Source organism: Palaemon carinicauda, chromosome 25, assembly GCF_036898095.1.
Source record: "Palaemon carinicauda isolate YSFRI2023 chromosome 25, ASM3689809v2, whole genome shotgun sequence".
In the NCBI taxonomy this organism is placed as follows: Eukaryota; Metazoa; Arthropoda; class Malacostraca; order Decapoda; family Palaemonidae; genus Palaemon; species Palaemon carinicauda.
In genome coordinates, this window is record NC_090749.1 from 105,024,976 (window position 1) to 105,042,990 (window position 18,015).

Below are 18,015 nucleotides of genomic sequence, written 5' to 3' on the forward strand. Positions count from 1 at the left end.
ACACGTATGAGTCTGGTATCAACCTAGTAATCAAATGAGTAACCGTGACTAAGAAAATTGCTATAAATATAACACCTTATCTTTTATCTTACTGCAAAGTCATCGTTACTAGCTCTCTCTCTCTCTCTCTCTCTCTCTCTCTCTCTCTCTCTCTCTCTGTCATTGTGACATGCATTTATGACGTCAGTGAAGGCTTCGTCGAACAAAGCTATTCACGGTGTGCTAGCAATTTCAATAGCTGACATTCACCGTCATTATCTGTAATTATTTAAGCCATGACGTGAATTTATTGTTATGTGACAGAATGAATATATTTCCAAGGGAAATATATTTTTTTTAGGCGTAAACTGGAAAACAACATTCGGATGCTGTGCATGAAGAAATCTTCAATTTCATGCATTGTCTTTCTTTATGATATTACTTTTTCATGTATTTTTCTAGTTTTGTATCACGTTAAATGTATTATCAGTTGTATAAAGAATTGTATGATGTATTTTTACCATTTTTATATAGGAAATTAACCTTGGGAATATATAAATATACTTCCACGAAGGTAATTTTGATATGTCTTTAGCTCGACCTAGATGCTGTAGAGGCTAAAACTCCGTTTAAATAACTTCCGGTTTATACTATGCATGCATAAGATTCTCTCTCTCTCTCTCTCTCTCTCTCTCCTCTCTCTCTCTCTCTCTCTCTGTAAGATGACCCCAAAAGCGAAGCCCTTCTACCATATAATGCTCTCAAACCGAGACCGATAATCCGGAGGCAGTTGTTCTGGATAAATCCTCTTACAGCGGGAGCAAATCTCTCTCTCTCTCTCTCTCTCTCTCTCTCTCTCTCTGAGTTAAATAGGATATCCTATTTTATTGCCATCCTTGATTGTAGTTAGGTCTAACGCCTTATGACTTAGACCAAAGTCATCAAACCTATTTCTCTTTTAAAAAGAACATACACATTTATTTAATTATTAAATATATTGAATATATTTATTCATTAATGTTTTTATCATAAGTTTGTAAGGGAAGATGGGTGGTTTAACCAAGTTCCAAATGTTAAAACTTCTTTAAACCGGACTAGCAGGTGGCTGGTGCTTTACCCAGCATATTAACAACTTCGAATGCAATATTCATATTCAATTATTTTTTATAATCTATAAAAATTATGAATTCATACATAAAATGTTAGATGCATTAACTTAATGTGTTTTTTAAATTGATTTAGCGGAATTCCAGCAATGTGCATTGCTAAGCCAAGGTCAAATCGATTATAGTCAAACGTAAACTGAATTGCTCAACACTGTGTTCGAATGCCCAGTTCATATAAATTATTATTCATGCCTGATAATTACGTATAATTTTAGAGGTATCATCACCTTATTATTTTTTATAATTCATTTGATGGAATTCCGATAATGTACATTGAAATATTCATTATATTGATCACGTTCGGACGCCATCTCATTCTGCTTTCCCAACACCTTGTTCGTATGCATTTATTCAAATTAATTATTATTATCCTTTAAAATTGATGAATTACTGCATGAAATTATAGAAACATCTGCTTAATATATTATTCTTAATTTATTTAATGTATTTCAAGTCTGGTATATTAAAATATATATCTTTTTAGATGGAAATTATGTTCAACGGTAATGCCTTCGGACTCGATTCAATGGCGTTGGCCTTGCACGATTCAAGGAAAAAAACCCGGGAAAATTATTTGTAATGGATTTCCCCGCTATTTTATTATCTTAATATCTTGAGCAAGACGTTATTTTCTTAAAGATATTGATTATATTAACTTTATGTCCTGCACTTAAGTGTAATTAACCTAACGTAATTGCGTATGTAGTGAAGTATGGCAATTTCTGTAAGATAACGATTGGCGATTTTTATAAAATATCTTTGGCAGTGTCATTACTCACGTAGTTCTCTCTCTCTCTCTCTCTCTCTCTCTCTCTCTCTCTCTCTCCCTCCAAGTTATTTGTTATATATTAAATAACAAATAAACATTTAGAGAGACCTAAATTGGATGACCACCCAATCAGCAACATCATATTTACGAAACCTTGATATTTAGAATTGTTTAATTTCTTTAAATTACACGAGAGTTTTGTAATTCAATAATCCACTTAATTACCGAAGAGTAATTTCCTGTAACGAGTATTATTATAATTATACCTTTACTTCTCTCGTAGTTTATTTAATTCGATTAAAAAAGTAATGGCAATGAACCTTACGAGTTCTCTGACGTATTGTTTCTTATATACTTTTTTTTATTATTCAAATTTCTGTCCGTCTGACACACACGTGTCTCTTTGTCCTGTCCGTAAGACACGAAAACAAATGGGAATCGCAAGACAGAAAAAAATGCTATTGTTCTCTCTCTCTCTCTCTCTCTCTCTCTCTCTCTCTCTCTCTCTCTCTGATAAGTGTCTTCAACTATGTTAATGTTGAGGAAGGTCGGAATTTTAGGCTAGACCCAGTTGGCACAGTATCCGAATTCTCTCTCTCTCTCTCTCTCTCTCTCTCTCTCTCTCTCAGAGACTAACTCATTACTTTTTGCACCAAACTAGCACTCTCCTGGCTAGTAATCCTATTATGATTTTTTCCACCAATCTAGCCACTCTCCTGGCTAGTAATTTTAAAATCTCATTACTTTTTAACCAATCTAGCCACTCTCCTTGCTAGTAATTTTAAAATCTCATTACTTTTTTAACCAAACTAGCCACTCTCCTGACTAGTAATTTAAAAATCTCATTACTTTTTAACCCTAAGTAGCCACTCTCCTGGCTAGTACTTTCAAAATCTCATTACTTTTTAACCAAACTAGCCACTCTCCTGGCTAGTACTTTCAAAATCTCATTACTTTTTAACCAAACTAGCCACTCTCCTGGCTAGTAATTTTAAATCTCATTACTTTTTTAACCAAACTAGCAACTCTCTTGGCTAGTAATTTCAAAATCTCATTACTTTTTAAACCAAAGTAGCCACTCTCCTGGCTAGTAATTTCAAAATCTCATTACTTTTTAACCAAAGTAGCCACTCCTGGCTAGTAATATCAAAATCTCATTACTTTTTAACCAAAGTAGCCACTCTCCTGGCTAGTAATTTAAAAATCTCATTACCTTTTAACCAAACTAGCCACTCTCTTGGCTAGTATCTATTATGATTTTTTTCCACCAATCTAGCCACTCTCCTGGCTAGTAATTTTAAAATCTCATTACTTTTTTAACCAATCTAGCCACTCTCCTGGCTAGTAATTTTAAAATCTCATTACTTTTTAACCAATCTAGCCACTCCTGGCTAGTAATTTCAAAATCTCATTACTTTTTAACCAAACTAGCCACTCTCCTGGCTAGTAATTTTAAAATCTCATTACTTTTTAACCAAAGTAGCCACTCTCCTGGCTAGTAATTTTAAAATCTCATTACTTTTTAACCAAACTAGCCACTCTCCTGGCTAGTAATCCTATTATAATTTTTTCTACCAATCTAGCCACTCTCCTGGCTAGTAATTTAAAATCTCGTTACTTTTTAACCAAACTAGCCACTCTCCTGGCTAGTAATTTCAAAATCTCATTACTTTATGCACCATACTAGCCACTCCTGGCTAGTAATTATACAACATCATTACTTTTTAACCATACTAGCCACTCTCCTGGCTAGTAATTATATAATCTCATTACCTTTACCCAAACTAGCCACTCTCCTGGTTATTAAATATACAATATAAATACTTTTTACACCGATCTAGCCATTCTCCTGGCTAGTAAGCCTAAAGTGTCACACCTTACTAGTTTCATAGCAATTCTTTTCCTCTACCATAACCTCTGCTCTTATTATTGTTATTGCTAGCTAAGCTACAACCCTTAATTTGTAAAGTAGGATGCTATAAGCCCAAGGACTCCAACGGGGAAAATAGCCTTGTATCTTAAAAAGAATAGATAGATATATAGATAGATATAGATATAACTTATTACTTCGAGTTAGAAGATCAGATATCCCTATTGGAGAAGAAAGAAGAAGAAGAACATTGTTTATATATAGGCGAACCAGTTGGCACTCGTACAAAGTAAGGTGTGTGAAGTTGCGTCAACTTGCAACGACTTTGAGTACAAAGACTCTCTCTCTCTCTCTCTCTCTCTCTCTCTCTCTCTCTCTCTCTCTCCTCGTGACATACTACTTATTATACACACACACACACGCACATAGAACAGCGCGCCTGCGTGCATGCACACAATATCTGTCACTTCAAAAACTCTTATAGGCAAGTGTCTCAGTCTGGGAGTTGCAGCTGTGGGCAGCCTTGCCTCTCTCTGTCCCTCTCTCTCTCTCTCTCCTCAAGATGTATAGGTAAGGCTAAAGACACACACACACACACAATATATATATATATATATATATACACATACACATATATCACACCTACATCAATTTCACCCATTTCTAGTCCACTGCAGGACAAAGGCCTCAGACATGTCCTTAGTCATGCCCGGGGTTTTGGCCAGTTTTCATCACCGTGCTGGCTAACTGCGGATTGGTGATGGTGGGAGATTTTTTTCTGATCGCTCGCAGCAAACCAACCTAGTATGGGTGGCCCTGACTAGGAGAGCTTGGCTGGTCGGGGCGATACGCAAACCTTTTTACCACAATAAGGATTATATATATATATATATATATATATATATGTTTTAATTAATTTTCTGCCTATTGATGTGTTAAAATATTTTAATTTTGAAAGATATCTTGTCATATATATTGCTGACAATGTCATTATAATAATAATAATATACTTCAATGCATATCAAAGTACTATTGAATTTGTTGTGAACCCCTTGGTGTAGAAAGAATGCTAAATGGCCAGGGAGTTATTGTAACCAGTGGTGTTAATGATTTCAGTCCTGTAGGATGCCGGGAAAAAGAAAAGAATTCAAAGTTCTACGCTATTTGGTTTGAAAATGATCAAATGGTGGTATTTGGTGTGAAACATAATGAGAAGAAAGACATTAAGTGGGTGAAGTTCATGATGTGTTATTCCCTAAGTTAATTAGATTAAGAAAAGTGCATTTTTATTAGTACCAGCTAGGCCACAACCCTAGTTTGAAAAGCAGGATGCTATAAGCCCTAAAAGGGAAACTATCCCGATGAGGAAAGAAAATAACCTCAAGCAAGAGAACTCTTCCCTAAGACAGTGGAAGACCATGGTACAGAGACTATGGCACTACCCAAGACTAGAGAGCAATGGTTTGATTTTGGAGTGTCCTCTATAAGAGCTGCTTACCATAGCTAAAGAGTCTCTTCTACCCTTACCTTCAAGAGGAAAGAGGAGAATGTGGAAAGGATAGGCTGTATGTGTAGCAAAGGAAAAATGAGCCGTAACCAGAGTGGGATCCAATGCAGTACTATCTGGTAAATCAAAGGACCCAATAACTCTCTAGTGGTAGTATCTCATTGGGTGGCTGGTGCCTTGAGCAACCTGCTACCTGAGTATTTTGAAGGGTAGCTGTAGGGTATAGAGCAAGCGTCGATGTGACACCTGTGGTCTCAGGAAAAAACATCTGTGTGTTTGTGTTCCAGGAACGAAAATGAATAACATTAAGACAGAATCTGTGACTTTGTTCATAGATGGGTGGTTTTGCTTGGAGATGTAAATGCAAAAGTTTGAAAAAGTTTGAATCTAAAAGGGTAGTGTTGCTTGAAGATGTGAATGCAAGAGTTTTGCTAAAATTTCAAATCTAATAGGGTGGTTTTGCTAGGAGTTCTGAATGCAAAAGTTTTGCAAAAGTTTGAATCTAAGAGGGTAGTGCTGCTTGAATGCACAAATTTTGCTAAAATTTTAGATCTAAAAGGGTGGTTTTGCTAGAAGATATAAAGGCAAAAGTTATGAAAAAATAAAATTTTGAAGGGTGGTGTTGCTTGAAGATCTGAATGCAAAAGTTTTGCTAAAATTTTAAATCTAAAAGAGTGGTTTTGCTAGAAGATTTAAAGGCAAAAGTTATGAAAAATTAAAATTTTGAAGGGTGGTGTTGCTTGGAAATCTGAATGCAAAAGTTTTGCTAAAATTTTAGATCGTAAAGGGTGGTTTTGCTTGGAGCTCTGAATGCAAAAGTAACAAAATAAGATTATACAATAAGATTAAGAAAATTATATAATAATTTGCTCCAATGTTAGTTCTTAAATATGCACAAAAGGCTAACCATCGTCACCTTAAGCCCTCTGACGTATCCTGCACCATCAATTTCATTATATTTTGCATGCAAACTAGATAATTATGCATTAATACCCAAATTTAAAACTATTGATTATTGATAATCAACATATCTTGTCATTTCTTAAATGGACCATCTCTTATAGTACCGTCGTTAAATTTAATGTCCAGGGATCGATTAAGAAGAATTATACCTATTATCAGCTAGCCATTATCGTGTAGAGAGGAAGGAGGCCACAATCTTATCTGTTTATTCGTATAAGCAAAGAAATTGATAAAAAACTGAATCAACAAGTTGTATTCTAGGAAATTCTTGGAGTTATCACGGGAAATAACCCTCTTATCCCACGCCTATACCACTGTCTCATAACCCCTTTACCCCCTAGATAACCCTCTCCCCCCTTTAAATTTACGTAAACGCGAAATTGACAGATACGTAAGACCTCCACTCTATAGAACATCCCCCTTTAAGTCACGAGGAAAAACCCTTTTATAACCGTTCATTGATAGCAGCATGCGCGCTTGATTCATCCCCTCCCGAGTGACGTCGACCAATGGGAGGCCTCCATTTATATCTCCCGCGTTACGTCGACCAATCAGAATCCCGCATTCATACCCCCACTCTCGTGACGTCATTAGATCCAAGGCGTGACGCCGACCAATGGGAGGGCCTCTTGCGTCATGCGTACTCGAGCGGATCTAACGATTTCGTAATCTATTTCGTGAGATATTTCACGTTTTTATACATTTTCGTGATGGAATTGCAATTGGATTTATATATATGTCAATTCTGCTTGAGATAAGGTATAAGTAATAAGCGTATTTAGTTAGATAAGGTTGGAAAATAGTGAAATACAAGGTAGACGGGCGTGCAAATAGACCATGGTGGGGGCGGGGCTTGAGCGGTAAAGGGGGCGGGGCTTGGCTCCAAGTCAGACAGTGCGACATCACTCGAGTGACTGAGTCAGTAAGGCAGCTGACTTCGTCGATGTAACAAGTCATCGTACCCGGTGTCCCCTTACACTTGTGGGTTTCGTAATTGCGCTAAGTAATAAGTGTGTGATAAACGTCAAAATTATAAGTATTAAATCACAGCGGAAGTTATCCACTTCACACTTATAAACAGGTGAGTTAAGTGACGTCTTTCACTTTTTAGAAAGTACTGGGGGAAAGGGGGTAGTGTTTAAGTTATACAAATACCCCTCTAAGCTAGAGTTAAATTCTATTGTATTACTTATTACTACTTAAATTGCCAATGTAACTATGTTGCATTACTTAAATTGCCAATGTAATTGTACTGCATTACTTACAATTACTTAAATTATCCACATGACTTTATTTTACACATCCCTTGTCTTATTCAACTCCAAGATCGATCGAGTGACGTCACTTATTTAAGTGTCTTCCCGTAATACTTAATATAAGTACCAAGGGTTCATTAGTAGCTGGAATAGTAGTATTTATAAGTATTTAAGTAGCATGTACTCTTAATAAGGTCTTTTAAATAAATTTGACCTTTTAAGTGATATAATTTGGCCTTCCGGTAAACCCTGAGAGTGAAAGTTCTCTCTCTCTCTCTCTCTCTCTCTCTCTCTCTCTCTCTCTCTCGTGTTATTTGGACGGCTGTCAGAATACTTATAAAAAGTTACATTCACTTTTATTCAAAGATTTCATTAATTTGTTCATAAAATTTTCAGTTTTTATATATTTAGATAAATTAATTTTTAATTTTTAATGTAGTTTTATATCCAATATATTTTTATTTAACTTTAATGCTTGTCTCATTTATTGAGATTTTATCAATAAAAACTATATAATAATTTGGCAATGAACATTCTCTCTCTCTCTCTCTCTCTCTCTCTCTCTCTCTCTCTCTCTCTCTCTCTCTCTCTCTCTCTCTTAGGTAAGCCATTAACCCATAGGCTTAGACACAACAATAGCCCATGAATTATTATAATCTCTCTCTCTCTCTCTCTCTCTCTCTCTCTCTCTCTCTCTCTAAGCCATGAGTACTTCACCCCATAGGCCTAGACTCGGGATTACAACTGTAGCTAATGATTTGTTGTTGTTATTATTATTATTATTATTATTATTATTTATTCTTCTTCTTGCAGGATGCCTTGCCCGTTCATGTCCCGACTTCCGGGTCAATTCGTTCGAAACTACGGTGGTATTTTGACCCGTCAATATGGAGAAATGTGTCCTGTTATCAGCAAGGTCGCCAGGTCATTCAATTTCCTGTCCTCGGCGGACTCAGGTGAGAGAGAGAGAGAGAGAGAGAGAGAGAGAGAGAGAGAGAGAGAGATTTTCAGTCTGACAACCTTGTGGCTGACGAGGTGGTGAAAGTGGTTTTGTCTTTGAAGGCCTGCTATTCTCTCTCTCTCTCTCTCTCTCTCTCTCTCTCTCTCTCTCTCTCAAGTGTGTTTAATCATGAATAGATGTGTTCTTGCAAGGTCTCATGTCTTTGTAATAGTGAAAGTTCCGTAGACATACTCCAGTATCGTTGTATACACATAATACACTTAAACAGACATAATATACTTACACATTCTCCTTACAAATATAAAAAAAAAAAAATCTATAATTAAATTCCAGGTTTTGTAAACCGCTAATTAATCATTAAATTCTCATTGTCATCCATTTTTTTTTTGCAAAGTCATTAATCTATCCAGTTCAATCTGGTATCTGAAACTGCATTTCTTAATAACTTTCCTTTCACTTATTTGCTCACATTTAGCAAAATCATCATGACCCATTTAAGTAATGGCTATTGTGTTATTTAATCTATTTAAAAGAGTAATTATATATGTTTTATATTTTTTTTTTTTTAGTTTTTTTTATGAGAATTTTAATAACGTCAAAGACTTTCCTTTCCAACGGCTCTCCTTAGAGAACCGCAGTGATGTTGAAATTGGTGTTTAGTTATTTAGGGTTGTTAAAAGGCACGTAGTGTATTATTGTAGTTTTACATATCGTGTGCCGTTCTCTAATCCGGTCGTTTTTCTTCCAGCGCAAGGAGAGAAAAAATGTCCCTTCATGAGCAGCGAGAATTTGGTCAAGCAAGCGAGCAAGGAGGTGCAAGAAGACGTAATAGACCTAGCTGCCCGAGAACAAGGTGATTATCTCGATAATTGTCGTTATTACGATGAAGACGACTAATGTATTCCGTCGTAATAGGCCCATACAGGTCTCTGTATGGATCCAGTAGACCTAGGCCTATGCATTTGTCTCCTTATAGCATCAAAGAACTTATTTGAATTTTCATGCATTATAATATAAAAGTTTATATTCTTAGATGACTACAAAAGACTGACCGTAACCGTGTACAAGACAGCTGACGTCTCATTTTTTCTTTTCCTCTGGTGTTTGGTCTTCACAGCAGGCCCAGGTGCTACTCAAGAGACTAAGGCCAAGGGTAAATGCCCCTTTTTGGCATCCCAGGCCGTCCTTGAAAAGGACGAATGTGAGGATAAAGGTAGGGTTCGATTCTAGACGTCCCCGACCCCGTAGATTGACAACTCGGGTCGTTTTGCTGAGCGTGCAGAATTTTTAACACTACTAGAATTGCTTTGACTCAGTCTAGACCCCCACCAGCTTTATTTTTACTTGAAGAAATATATTAATTCCTTATATTCTTTCAACGTATGGCTTAACTGACGTAATATCAACTTTGGTACTGTTGTTTGCGTATCCTCTTAATCTTGGTATGTTTAAACCTGCTCGTTTTCCTGTAGTTAAGTTGGCCTATTGCTCTTTCTTATCTGACCCAGCATGACCTTAACCAATTATCCGTTACTATTCATCTTTTGTAACTGATGTGTAACTCCACTCTTAGTTACAGTATAACTATAACTCCTAGTACAGAAATTTAGTACTATATTTAGGCATATCCTGCCATGTAGAGTGTAGTTAATACAGTATGTTGTTTGGTATATAAATCGTGTATTATGCTTAGACGCAATTGATAATAAATGTCGAATTCGTTCCACAGTATTTCGTACGGTACTCTTGACGTAAGTAGTCCTTTTGTCTAATGTTCAATTAGCAATAGATCTGCAGTATGGTACACGGTTATAACTTTGGAATTTCCCATTTCAGAATGTACTGTGTTCCCCTACAACGACTTTTTCCAGGAGCAAATAGCCCGGAAGAAGGCGGACCACTCTTACCGCGTATTCAAGAAGGTTGCCCGCATGGCCGACGAGTTCCCCAAGGCCAAGGAATATTCGTACGGAGAGAAGGAGATCACCGTTTGGTGTTCGAACGATTATTTGGGTAAGATAGTTTTTGCACGTGGCAAAGTGAATATCCATCATTTCGAGAATATGCAAATATTTTTATCCTTCGTTACTTCAGTAACTAATAAGATAATGTTCGAATAACCATTTTACTATTCCAGGGATGTCCAGGCATCCCGGCGTACGAGGAGCTGTGAAATCAGCCTTAGAAGAACATGGCGCGGGTGCCGGAGGGACGCGAAACATATCGGGGAACACTATACTGCACGAGACGTTGGAGGCTAAACTGGCGGAGATTCACCAAAAGGATGCGGCTCTACTCTTCACCTCTTGCTACGTTGCCAATGACTCCACGCTCTATACCCTTGCCAAGGCTCTTCCGAGTAAGTCTTGTTATTGAGGTCACGGTTAAAAGTTGAATAGTTTAACGGTTGCATTTAGTTGCAAAGAACATCGGAATGTCATTGTAGTAGTGGCAATTTAAAGTTAAGTGAAGTACTGGTAAACAATGTCATCACAGAAGTCATGATTTAAATTTAAACGACATAACGATCTCGTTTAGTCGCAGATAATGTCTTTATAGAGGTCACAACTTAATGTTAAACAATATAACCGTAACGGTACGCTTTTGGACGAAGTGATCGGGGTCTTAATCATCGATTTCCAATTTCAGACTGTCAGATATTCTCCGACGAAGGAAACCACGCGTCCATGATCCAAGGAATCCGTAACTCGGGAGTTCCAAAGCACATTTTCCGCCACAACGACCCGGAGCATCTCGAGGACCTGCTGAAGGCGACGGACGTCAAAACGCCCAAGATAGTCGCCTTCGAGACGGTTCACTCGATGACGGGTGCCGTTTGTCCGCTGAATGAATTGTGTGATGTAAGTCTAGTGGCCGTTTTGCTTTCGGTGTATGTTTGATGTCATCATTCTTTACTCATGTTATTTATTCTTGCATTATTTGTCTTTATTAACACATCAAATCCATGATTCGACTAAAGTCTGTTGACAACATTCTTTTTAGGTTGCCCACAAATACGGAGCAATCACGTTCGTCGACGAGGTGCACGCAGTAGGCCTCTACGGCGAGAAAGGCGCGGGGATAGCCGACCGAGACGGATTGCACGACAAGATTGACATCGTTTCCGGCACTTTAGGTAACTTTGAAAATATGCAGTGGCTTCTTGCTTGAAATTCACTGTTCCATTATAAGTCTACAATGCAACATCATTGAAAATAAACTTTATTTTATATAATCTCTTTCAGGCAAAGCTTTCGGCAACATAGGCGGTTACATAGCAGGCAGCGAGACCCTAATAGACATGATTCGCAGTTACGCCGCAGGATTCATCTTCACCACGTCCCTGCCTCCAACGGTGGTTTCCGGCGCGTTGGCTGCGGTCAACATTCTGAGTAGCGAGGAAGGCCGCGCGATGCGGGCGACCCACCAGAAGGCCGTCCGCTACCTGCGCACTTCCCTGATGGATAAGGGCTTTCCCGTTGTGCACTGTCCCTCTCATATCATACCTGTTCATGTGAGTACCATTATACATTTCACCGTGGCCTGGGTCTTATAGCATCCTGCTTTACCAACTAGGGTCGTAACTTCGCTAGTAATAATAATCATGTTTCATCTTCAGTCACATAAGACTTCAGGCTATAGGCTACACCAGAATATACACTTATTTTATTGACCCTTAAAAGTTAATTACAGCATAACTAACATCTGGCGTGTATCCTCGTTATCGTAAAAATTACAGTAAGATTTCCGTATCGTCTTGTCAGTCGCTGTTAAGGACTAATTACTTGTATACTTTATTGATTTTATTTTAAAAGCCAAACTACAGCCTATTTGGAAAAGCAGGATACCATAAGCCTAAGGGTTCCAACAGGGAAAGTAATCCAGTGTGGAAAGGCCGTAGAGAAATAGAAAGTAAACTAGACACGAGAAATAAACTGTAAAATACAAAAAAATATCAGATGCAATACTGTAGAATCAGATTCCATGATTTTCTATATTATAAATTTCCGTAGGTAACTTTGAGGGCTTGGTATCAAGTTATTTTATTTATGTTTGTTTGCATCCCCAAACCCAACTACCCGAAACATTCCGTTAACTCTCCTACTTCTCTCCGCGCAGATTGGCGATCCGTTGCTGAGTACGAAGGTCTCCGACGAGCTAATACGGGAGTACGGCCATTACGTCCAAGCGATCAACTACCCGACGGTTCCCAGAGGGCAGGAGAAGCTCCGTATCGCCCCAACGCCTGAGCACACCCCGGGCATGATGGACCGCTTCGTCGCCGATCTCGCCACGGTCTGGAAGGGGATCGGATTGCCCCTGATGGAGAAGAGTTGCTCGGATGTAAGTTGGCAAACTAGATCTCGTACGTCGTGAAAACTTAACGCGCGGAATTCGATCAGACGAGCAGTCTTCAAAGATTGTCAATTTAATTTATTCATTTGACTGAAAAATTATTTAAGTTTATTTAATAGTTTCTGTTAATGGTTTGGAACAGGCGATTCATTTACTCATCTGTAATAGATGATCTTCGTATACGTACAGTACGTATGTCATTACAAATTCCGGCAGCTGACAGCATGATTTTTAACGTAGCTTTACTGTAATTAATGAAGACTATTTGATATCTTCTGTTAATGAATTAGAACTGGTAATTCACTGAACTTAAGTTAATGATATTTATATCCGTTTGGTTCGTACGTTAGATTTAAACTAAACTTTACTGTGTCCATTCCAGGAGTGCACTTTCTGCAAGAAACCCCTTCTCTTCAACGAGCTAGAAGCCCGGGAACATTGCGGAGAGGCCTGCAAGAAACCTTACTGCCCTCAGCTCGTCGCGTGTTCTTAACGTCCGCGGAGTACAGCCTTCAAAAGAGAAAAATAGAGAGTCTTTATAACATCTGTATACCACTTGGTGGAGTTTTTAACTTTCAATCTTTAGTATTTGTTATGGAGGTATAATTTATTTTTGTATTATTGTCTTTGAAGTTTATTTCTGTAACATGACATGACACAAGTGTTCTCTCTGTGAAGGAGCAATGAATAGCATTTCGCACTCTTGGATACCCGCGTTCGTACGGCCGTCAGGATTAAGACTTTCTCCGCGTAAATTAACATTTAAACGATCTAGTAAGTTCCAGATGATTGTTATGGTGTGCAATCTTACCAATCCCCTAATTATAGGTAATAAATTGTCCTTTTCAATGTTTCAATTGGTTGCCAGGTTTAATTTTTCTTTTTTGAAGTTTGAGCAAAGACATTATTGAATGTTTTATGTCCCCGATATACGGGACTACGTTTTACCGCTAATTAGTACACACGTTTGAGATATCTCCGCACTTTTTATGTAGATGCTGGATTTACTTGAAAACCACACCGGTTTTGGTCACTTGCACGTTAGGTCTGTAGTCGTTTAGAGCCGCTTAAAGGTATCCACCACAAAAATATTCCGTAGTAATTTAACGCTTGTTAGTCCACCTAGCATCATTGTGAAATCTAGAGGTGACTGTTTTCTGAGTAGGAAGCAGTAGTAGTTGAACAGTCGTCCCTTTGCAAACCCTTTAGGTGTTGGTCCTCATTACTCTCATTTGCAAACCGTTTCCAACACACAGCACAACGTATTGGATTTGCATTCATCTGTTATAAAACCCGAATTCCGGAAGGGGGTACGTACTTATAAAAGTGCTGTAGTGTATATATTTATTTAACGAATTGATACAGGTTTTAAGTAGAGGCAGGATATTATACTCGTGTTTGAAAAGGGCACGGCATAAAAAGCCATGCACGGGGTGTAGTTGTGACAAATTTTAATATCTCCTAGATATATTTACCTACGAGTAGAAGCATTACGCAATTTTTAAAAGTGATACTGTACGTTTCGTATATCTTATTCTCCCAACTCTTGTAATTTGACAGAGAGATGTACGTACACTATACGCAATACTATCAAATTCAATTCACATATAAAACCTGCAATTTTACGTTTGTAACAACTGTGAAATTTATTTAAGAGTCTAGGGAAGGTTATGTGCCGTTGGCTGGTTTAGGGAAATTTATTCCAGACGTTTTAAATGCATTCCTCCGTTTCTCTGTCTGTATCAGCACAGTGGGCCTTCTCTGTTCATTGCACTTCACGGGTTCCGGTATAGTTTGATCCTATCACCTTAGTTTGTGGTTGACGGATGCATACCAAGTTTGTCCTATTATACTATATTCCAGTATGCACACACTTCCATTCATTTGTGAAGTTCTTGAGACCAAAAATGTGTATGTCATATAATTGTTTATTATTTTTGTTGTAAAAGATGTATAGTAATATATTTTATAAAGAGAAATATAAATAATGAAACTGAAGATGACGACTGAATTAAGTCCACCGAAGAATCGCGGAAAACAATAGAATTGTACCGATAGACAAGATAGAACGCATTATAACTTATGGTCTTTTCCTTAACCTCTTGAGAATGAATTTTTATTTTGATGGCTCTGCGAAATTAGTTTAGAGTTGATGTATCGGAAGACGAGCGTCAATCGTCTAGGCAGTACGCTCAGATCTTAGAGACTGAAATGCCTCGACGAGGGGTGTAATGGCTAAAAAATTTGAGGGAAAACAGCAGAATCCATTTGGCAATATAGCTTTTGGCACATCTGCAACTCTGCTGGTTTTACTAGACCAGATGGTTGTCATTAGTGTGGAAAAGTAAATGGGGAAATAAGAAATGGGGAGCTATGACTTAAAGTCTAGGAGTCCCTTCTTTGCCTTGAGACAAGCTCTTGCTAATCATAAATAAACTAGCGGAGGAAGAATCACTTTTAACCAAATATTCTCACAAGTTAAGAGGAGTCGCGGATAGACGAGATAATGAATAGGCAAGTGTGGGATTTATATGGGGTCCTGTAATTTATAAGCGGAAGTACAGTGATACCTCGGTACTCGACCATAATCCGTTCGAGATCCGTGTTCGACCTCCGATTTGTTCGAGTACCGAATTTTTTTTCCCCATAAGAAATAATGGTATATATTCTATTCCGTTCCCAAGCACTCGAACAGGCCCAAAATATTAATAAAACGTGTACCTAAACAACAATAATTATCTAAATGTGTATGAAATTGGTCAGAAAATCCTATAAAACAATTTTAAACCATTTACTGTACTAAAATAAAACAATTTTAAACCATTTTCTGTACTGTAGTGAACATACCTTTGAGCAGCGGTTCGATGGCATACAGGGATGGATGTGGAGAGGATGGAAGGGGGAGGTTACTGCTTGGAAGGAGAGTCCCCTTCCATGATGTGGCGGGGTAGTTCTCCTTCAGGAGTTGTTTCTCTCTCCAATGAAAGGGTGGGCAGATCTATTTCAGGGGTTTCTTCTCTTCTTTGTCTCTTCTTTGGAGGAGAAACAGGCTTTGATGTAGCAGCTTTCTTTTCTTTTGTGAAAAACTGGTCTATTGTTAATTGTTTCTTCCTCCTCTGCAGTATTCTTCGAAAATGATACATGACACTATCATTAAACATATGCACTGCCCGGTTTGCTACTGCAATTTCTGGGTGGTATTTTTCAGCAAAAGCCTGCACATCTGCCCACTTGGAACAAATTTCATTGATGAGAGAACTTGGAACATCCTCCCTTACCTCATCCTCTTCTGAAGATTCCTGCTCCACAATCAGATCCTGCTGCTGTTGTTGTTGCAGGTGCAACAATTCCTCCACAGTCAACTCGGTAGAATGGCTTTCTACAAGCTCATCAATATCATCCTTGTCGACCTCAAGCCCCAAACTCCTGCCCATGACAACAATTTCCTCAACGACATCAGTGTCATCAGAAATTACAGGGGTAGCAGTGCTTGGACCCGCCTCTGGTTGGAAACCTTCAAACTCCCTCTCTGTGACACATGATGGCCACAGCTTACGCCAGGCAGAGTTCAATGTCCTATAGGTCACACCTCGCCAAGCTTGGTCAATCATGTTAACAGAGTTGAGGATGCTGAAGTGTTCCTTCCAGAATTCCTTTAGGGTCAACTTCGTGTCACTGGTCACTTCAAAACACTTTCTGAAAAGGGCCTTGGTATAGAGTTTTTTGAAGTTTGAAATGACCTGTTGGTCCATGGGCTGGAGTATGGGAGTAGTATTGGGGGGCAAGAATTTGATTTTGATAAAGCTGTATTCTTCTTTCAAGTCATCCTCGAGACCTGGAGGATGTGCAGGAGCATTGTCCATAACCAGAAGACATTTCATTGGCAAGCTCTTTTCAATGAGGTAAGCCTTAACCTGGGGGGCAAACACTTCGTTTATCCACTCAGTAAAGAATTGTCTTGTGACCCAAGATTTAGTGTTCGAGCGCCACATAACTGGTAGTGCACTTTTACAAATATTATTTCGTTTGAACACCCGGGGGTTGTCCGAGTGGTACACTAACAAGGGTTTGATCTTGCAATCGCCACTTGCATTTGCACACAGCAACAATGTTAGCCTATCTTTCATTGGCTTGTGACCTGGCATCTTCGTCTCGTCCTTGGTAATGTACGTATTGGCTGGCATTTTCTTCCAAAATAACCCAGTCTCATCACAATTAAAGACTTGTTGTGCGATCAAATTTTGTTCATTTATGTACCGATCGAATTCCCCCACGTATTTATCGGCTGCAATTTGATCCGAACTAGCTGCCTCCCCATGCCTAGTAACACGATGAATACCTGTTCTATTACGAAACTTTTCAAACCAACCCCTGCTCGCTTTAAATGTAAATGAATCACTTTCACTGGTACTCGGACTTTTCTTCACTAATTCTTCATAGATATGCAACGCTTTTTCACAAATGAACGCTTCACTAACACTTTCCCCGGCCAACTGTTTTTCTTTAATAAATATTAAAAGCAACTTTTCCATCTCCTCAATCACTTGTGGCCTTTGCTTAGTTACCGCCGTAACTCCCGTTGCAACATTCGCCTTCTTAATCATTTCTTTATGCTTTAAAAACGTAGAAATGGTCGACTTCGCCATTCCGTATTCTACCGCTAAATCGGACACTCGTACACCATTCTCATATTTCGCTATAATTTCCTTCTTCAACTCGATCGTTGTTCGCACTGTTTTCCTCTTCTCCTTCCCCTTAACACTCATTACTTTCTTGGGACTCATTATGAAAGCTAAAAAAGCAATTAAAAGCACTGAAAATCACTAAATCACAACGAATGCTGATCGCGCGTTGTCTGAGTGACGCTCTCGAGAGAACTGATGCTTCCCGAACAAGCGAGAGTGGCCGAGATGGCGCGATCATCACAAAGCCCATGCGGTCGTCACGTGTTCGGCTGGTCGAGTACCGAATTTTTGGTCGAGCACCGCAGCAAAAATTTCTCGAAAATTTTGGTCGAACTCCGAATTGTTCGAGTATAGAGTCGTTCGACTACCGAGGTATCACTGTATGGATAAGAGAAGCGAGTACGCTAAGAAGTATACAAATTATATATACGGAAGAGGAGTTTACGGTAACCTAAAGTCCCTCTCCACACCAACGATCGTGCTCAACTGGCAAACGGCGATTT

At 38.5% G+C, this 18,015-nt stretch overlaps 1 protein-coding gene across 4 annotated transcripts in view; it reads left to right on the forward strand.

Annotated features, from left to right (window-relative positions):
- The window catches only part of Alas (5-aminolevulinate synthase), a 15,921-nt gene extending 1,013 nt beyond the window's left edge, over positions 1–14,908 (forward strand). The window contains exons 1-11 of one of the 4 annotated variants that reach the window (XM_068349000.1): positions 4,262–4,354; positions 8,324–8,466; positions 9,220–9,324; positions 9,589–9,684; positions 10,308–10,484; positions 10,609–10,830; positions 11,121–11,332; positions 11,475–11,607; positions 11,717–11,985; positions 12,591–12,815; positions 13,210–14,908. In XM_068349000.1, coding sequence (XP_068205101.1) covers positions 4,347–4,354; positions 8,324–8,466; positions 9,220–9,324; positions 9,589–9,684; positions 10,308–10,484; positions 10,609–10,830; positions 11,121–11,332; positions 11,475–11,607; positions 11,717–11,985; positions 12,591–12,815; positions 13,210–13,320 — 1,701 coding nt within the window. In that variant the 5' untranslated portion in view covers positions 4,262–4,346 and the 3' untranslated portion in view covers positions 13,321–14,908. Of the gene's footprint in view, positions 1–4,261; positions 4,355–7,167; positions 7,336–8,323; positions 8,467–9,219; positions 9,325–9,588; positions 9,685–10,307; positions 10,485–10,608; positions 10,831–11,120; positions 11,333–11,474; positions 11,608–11,716; positions 11,986–12,590; positions 12,816–13,209 lie in introns of those variants that run through there. The other 3 variants (XM_068349001.1, XM_068349002.1, XM_068349003.1) reach the window with 3 other exon arrangements.
- The last annotated feature ends 3,107 nt before the right edge of the window (positions 14,909–18,015 follow it).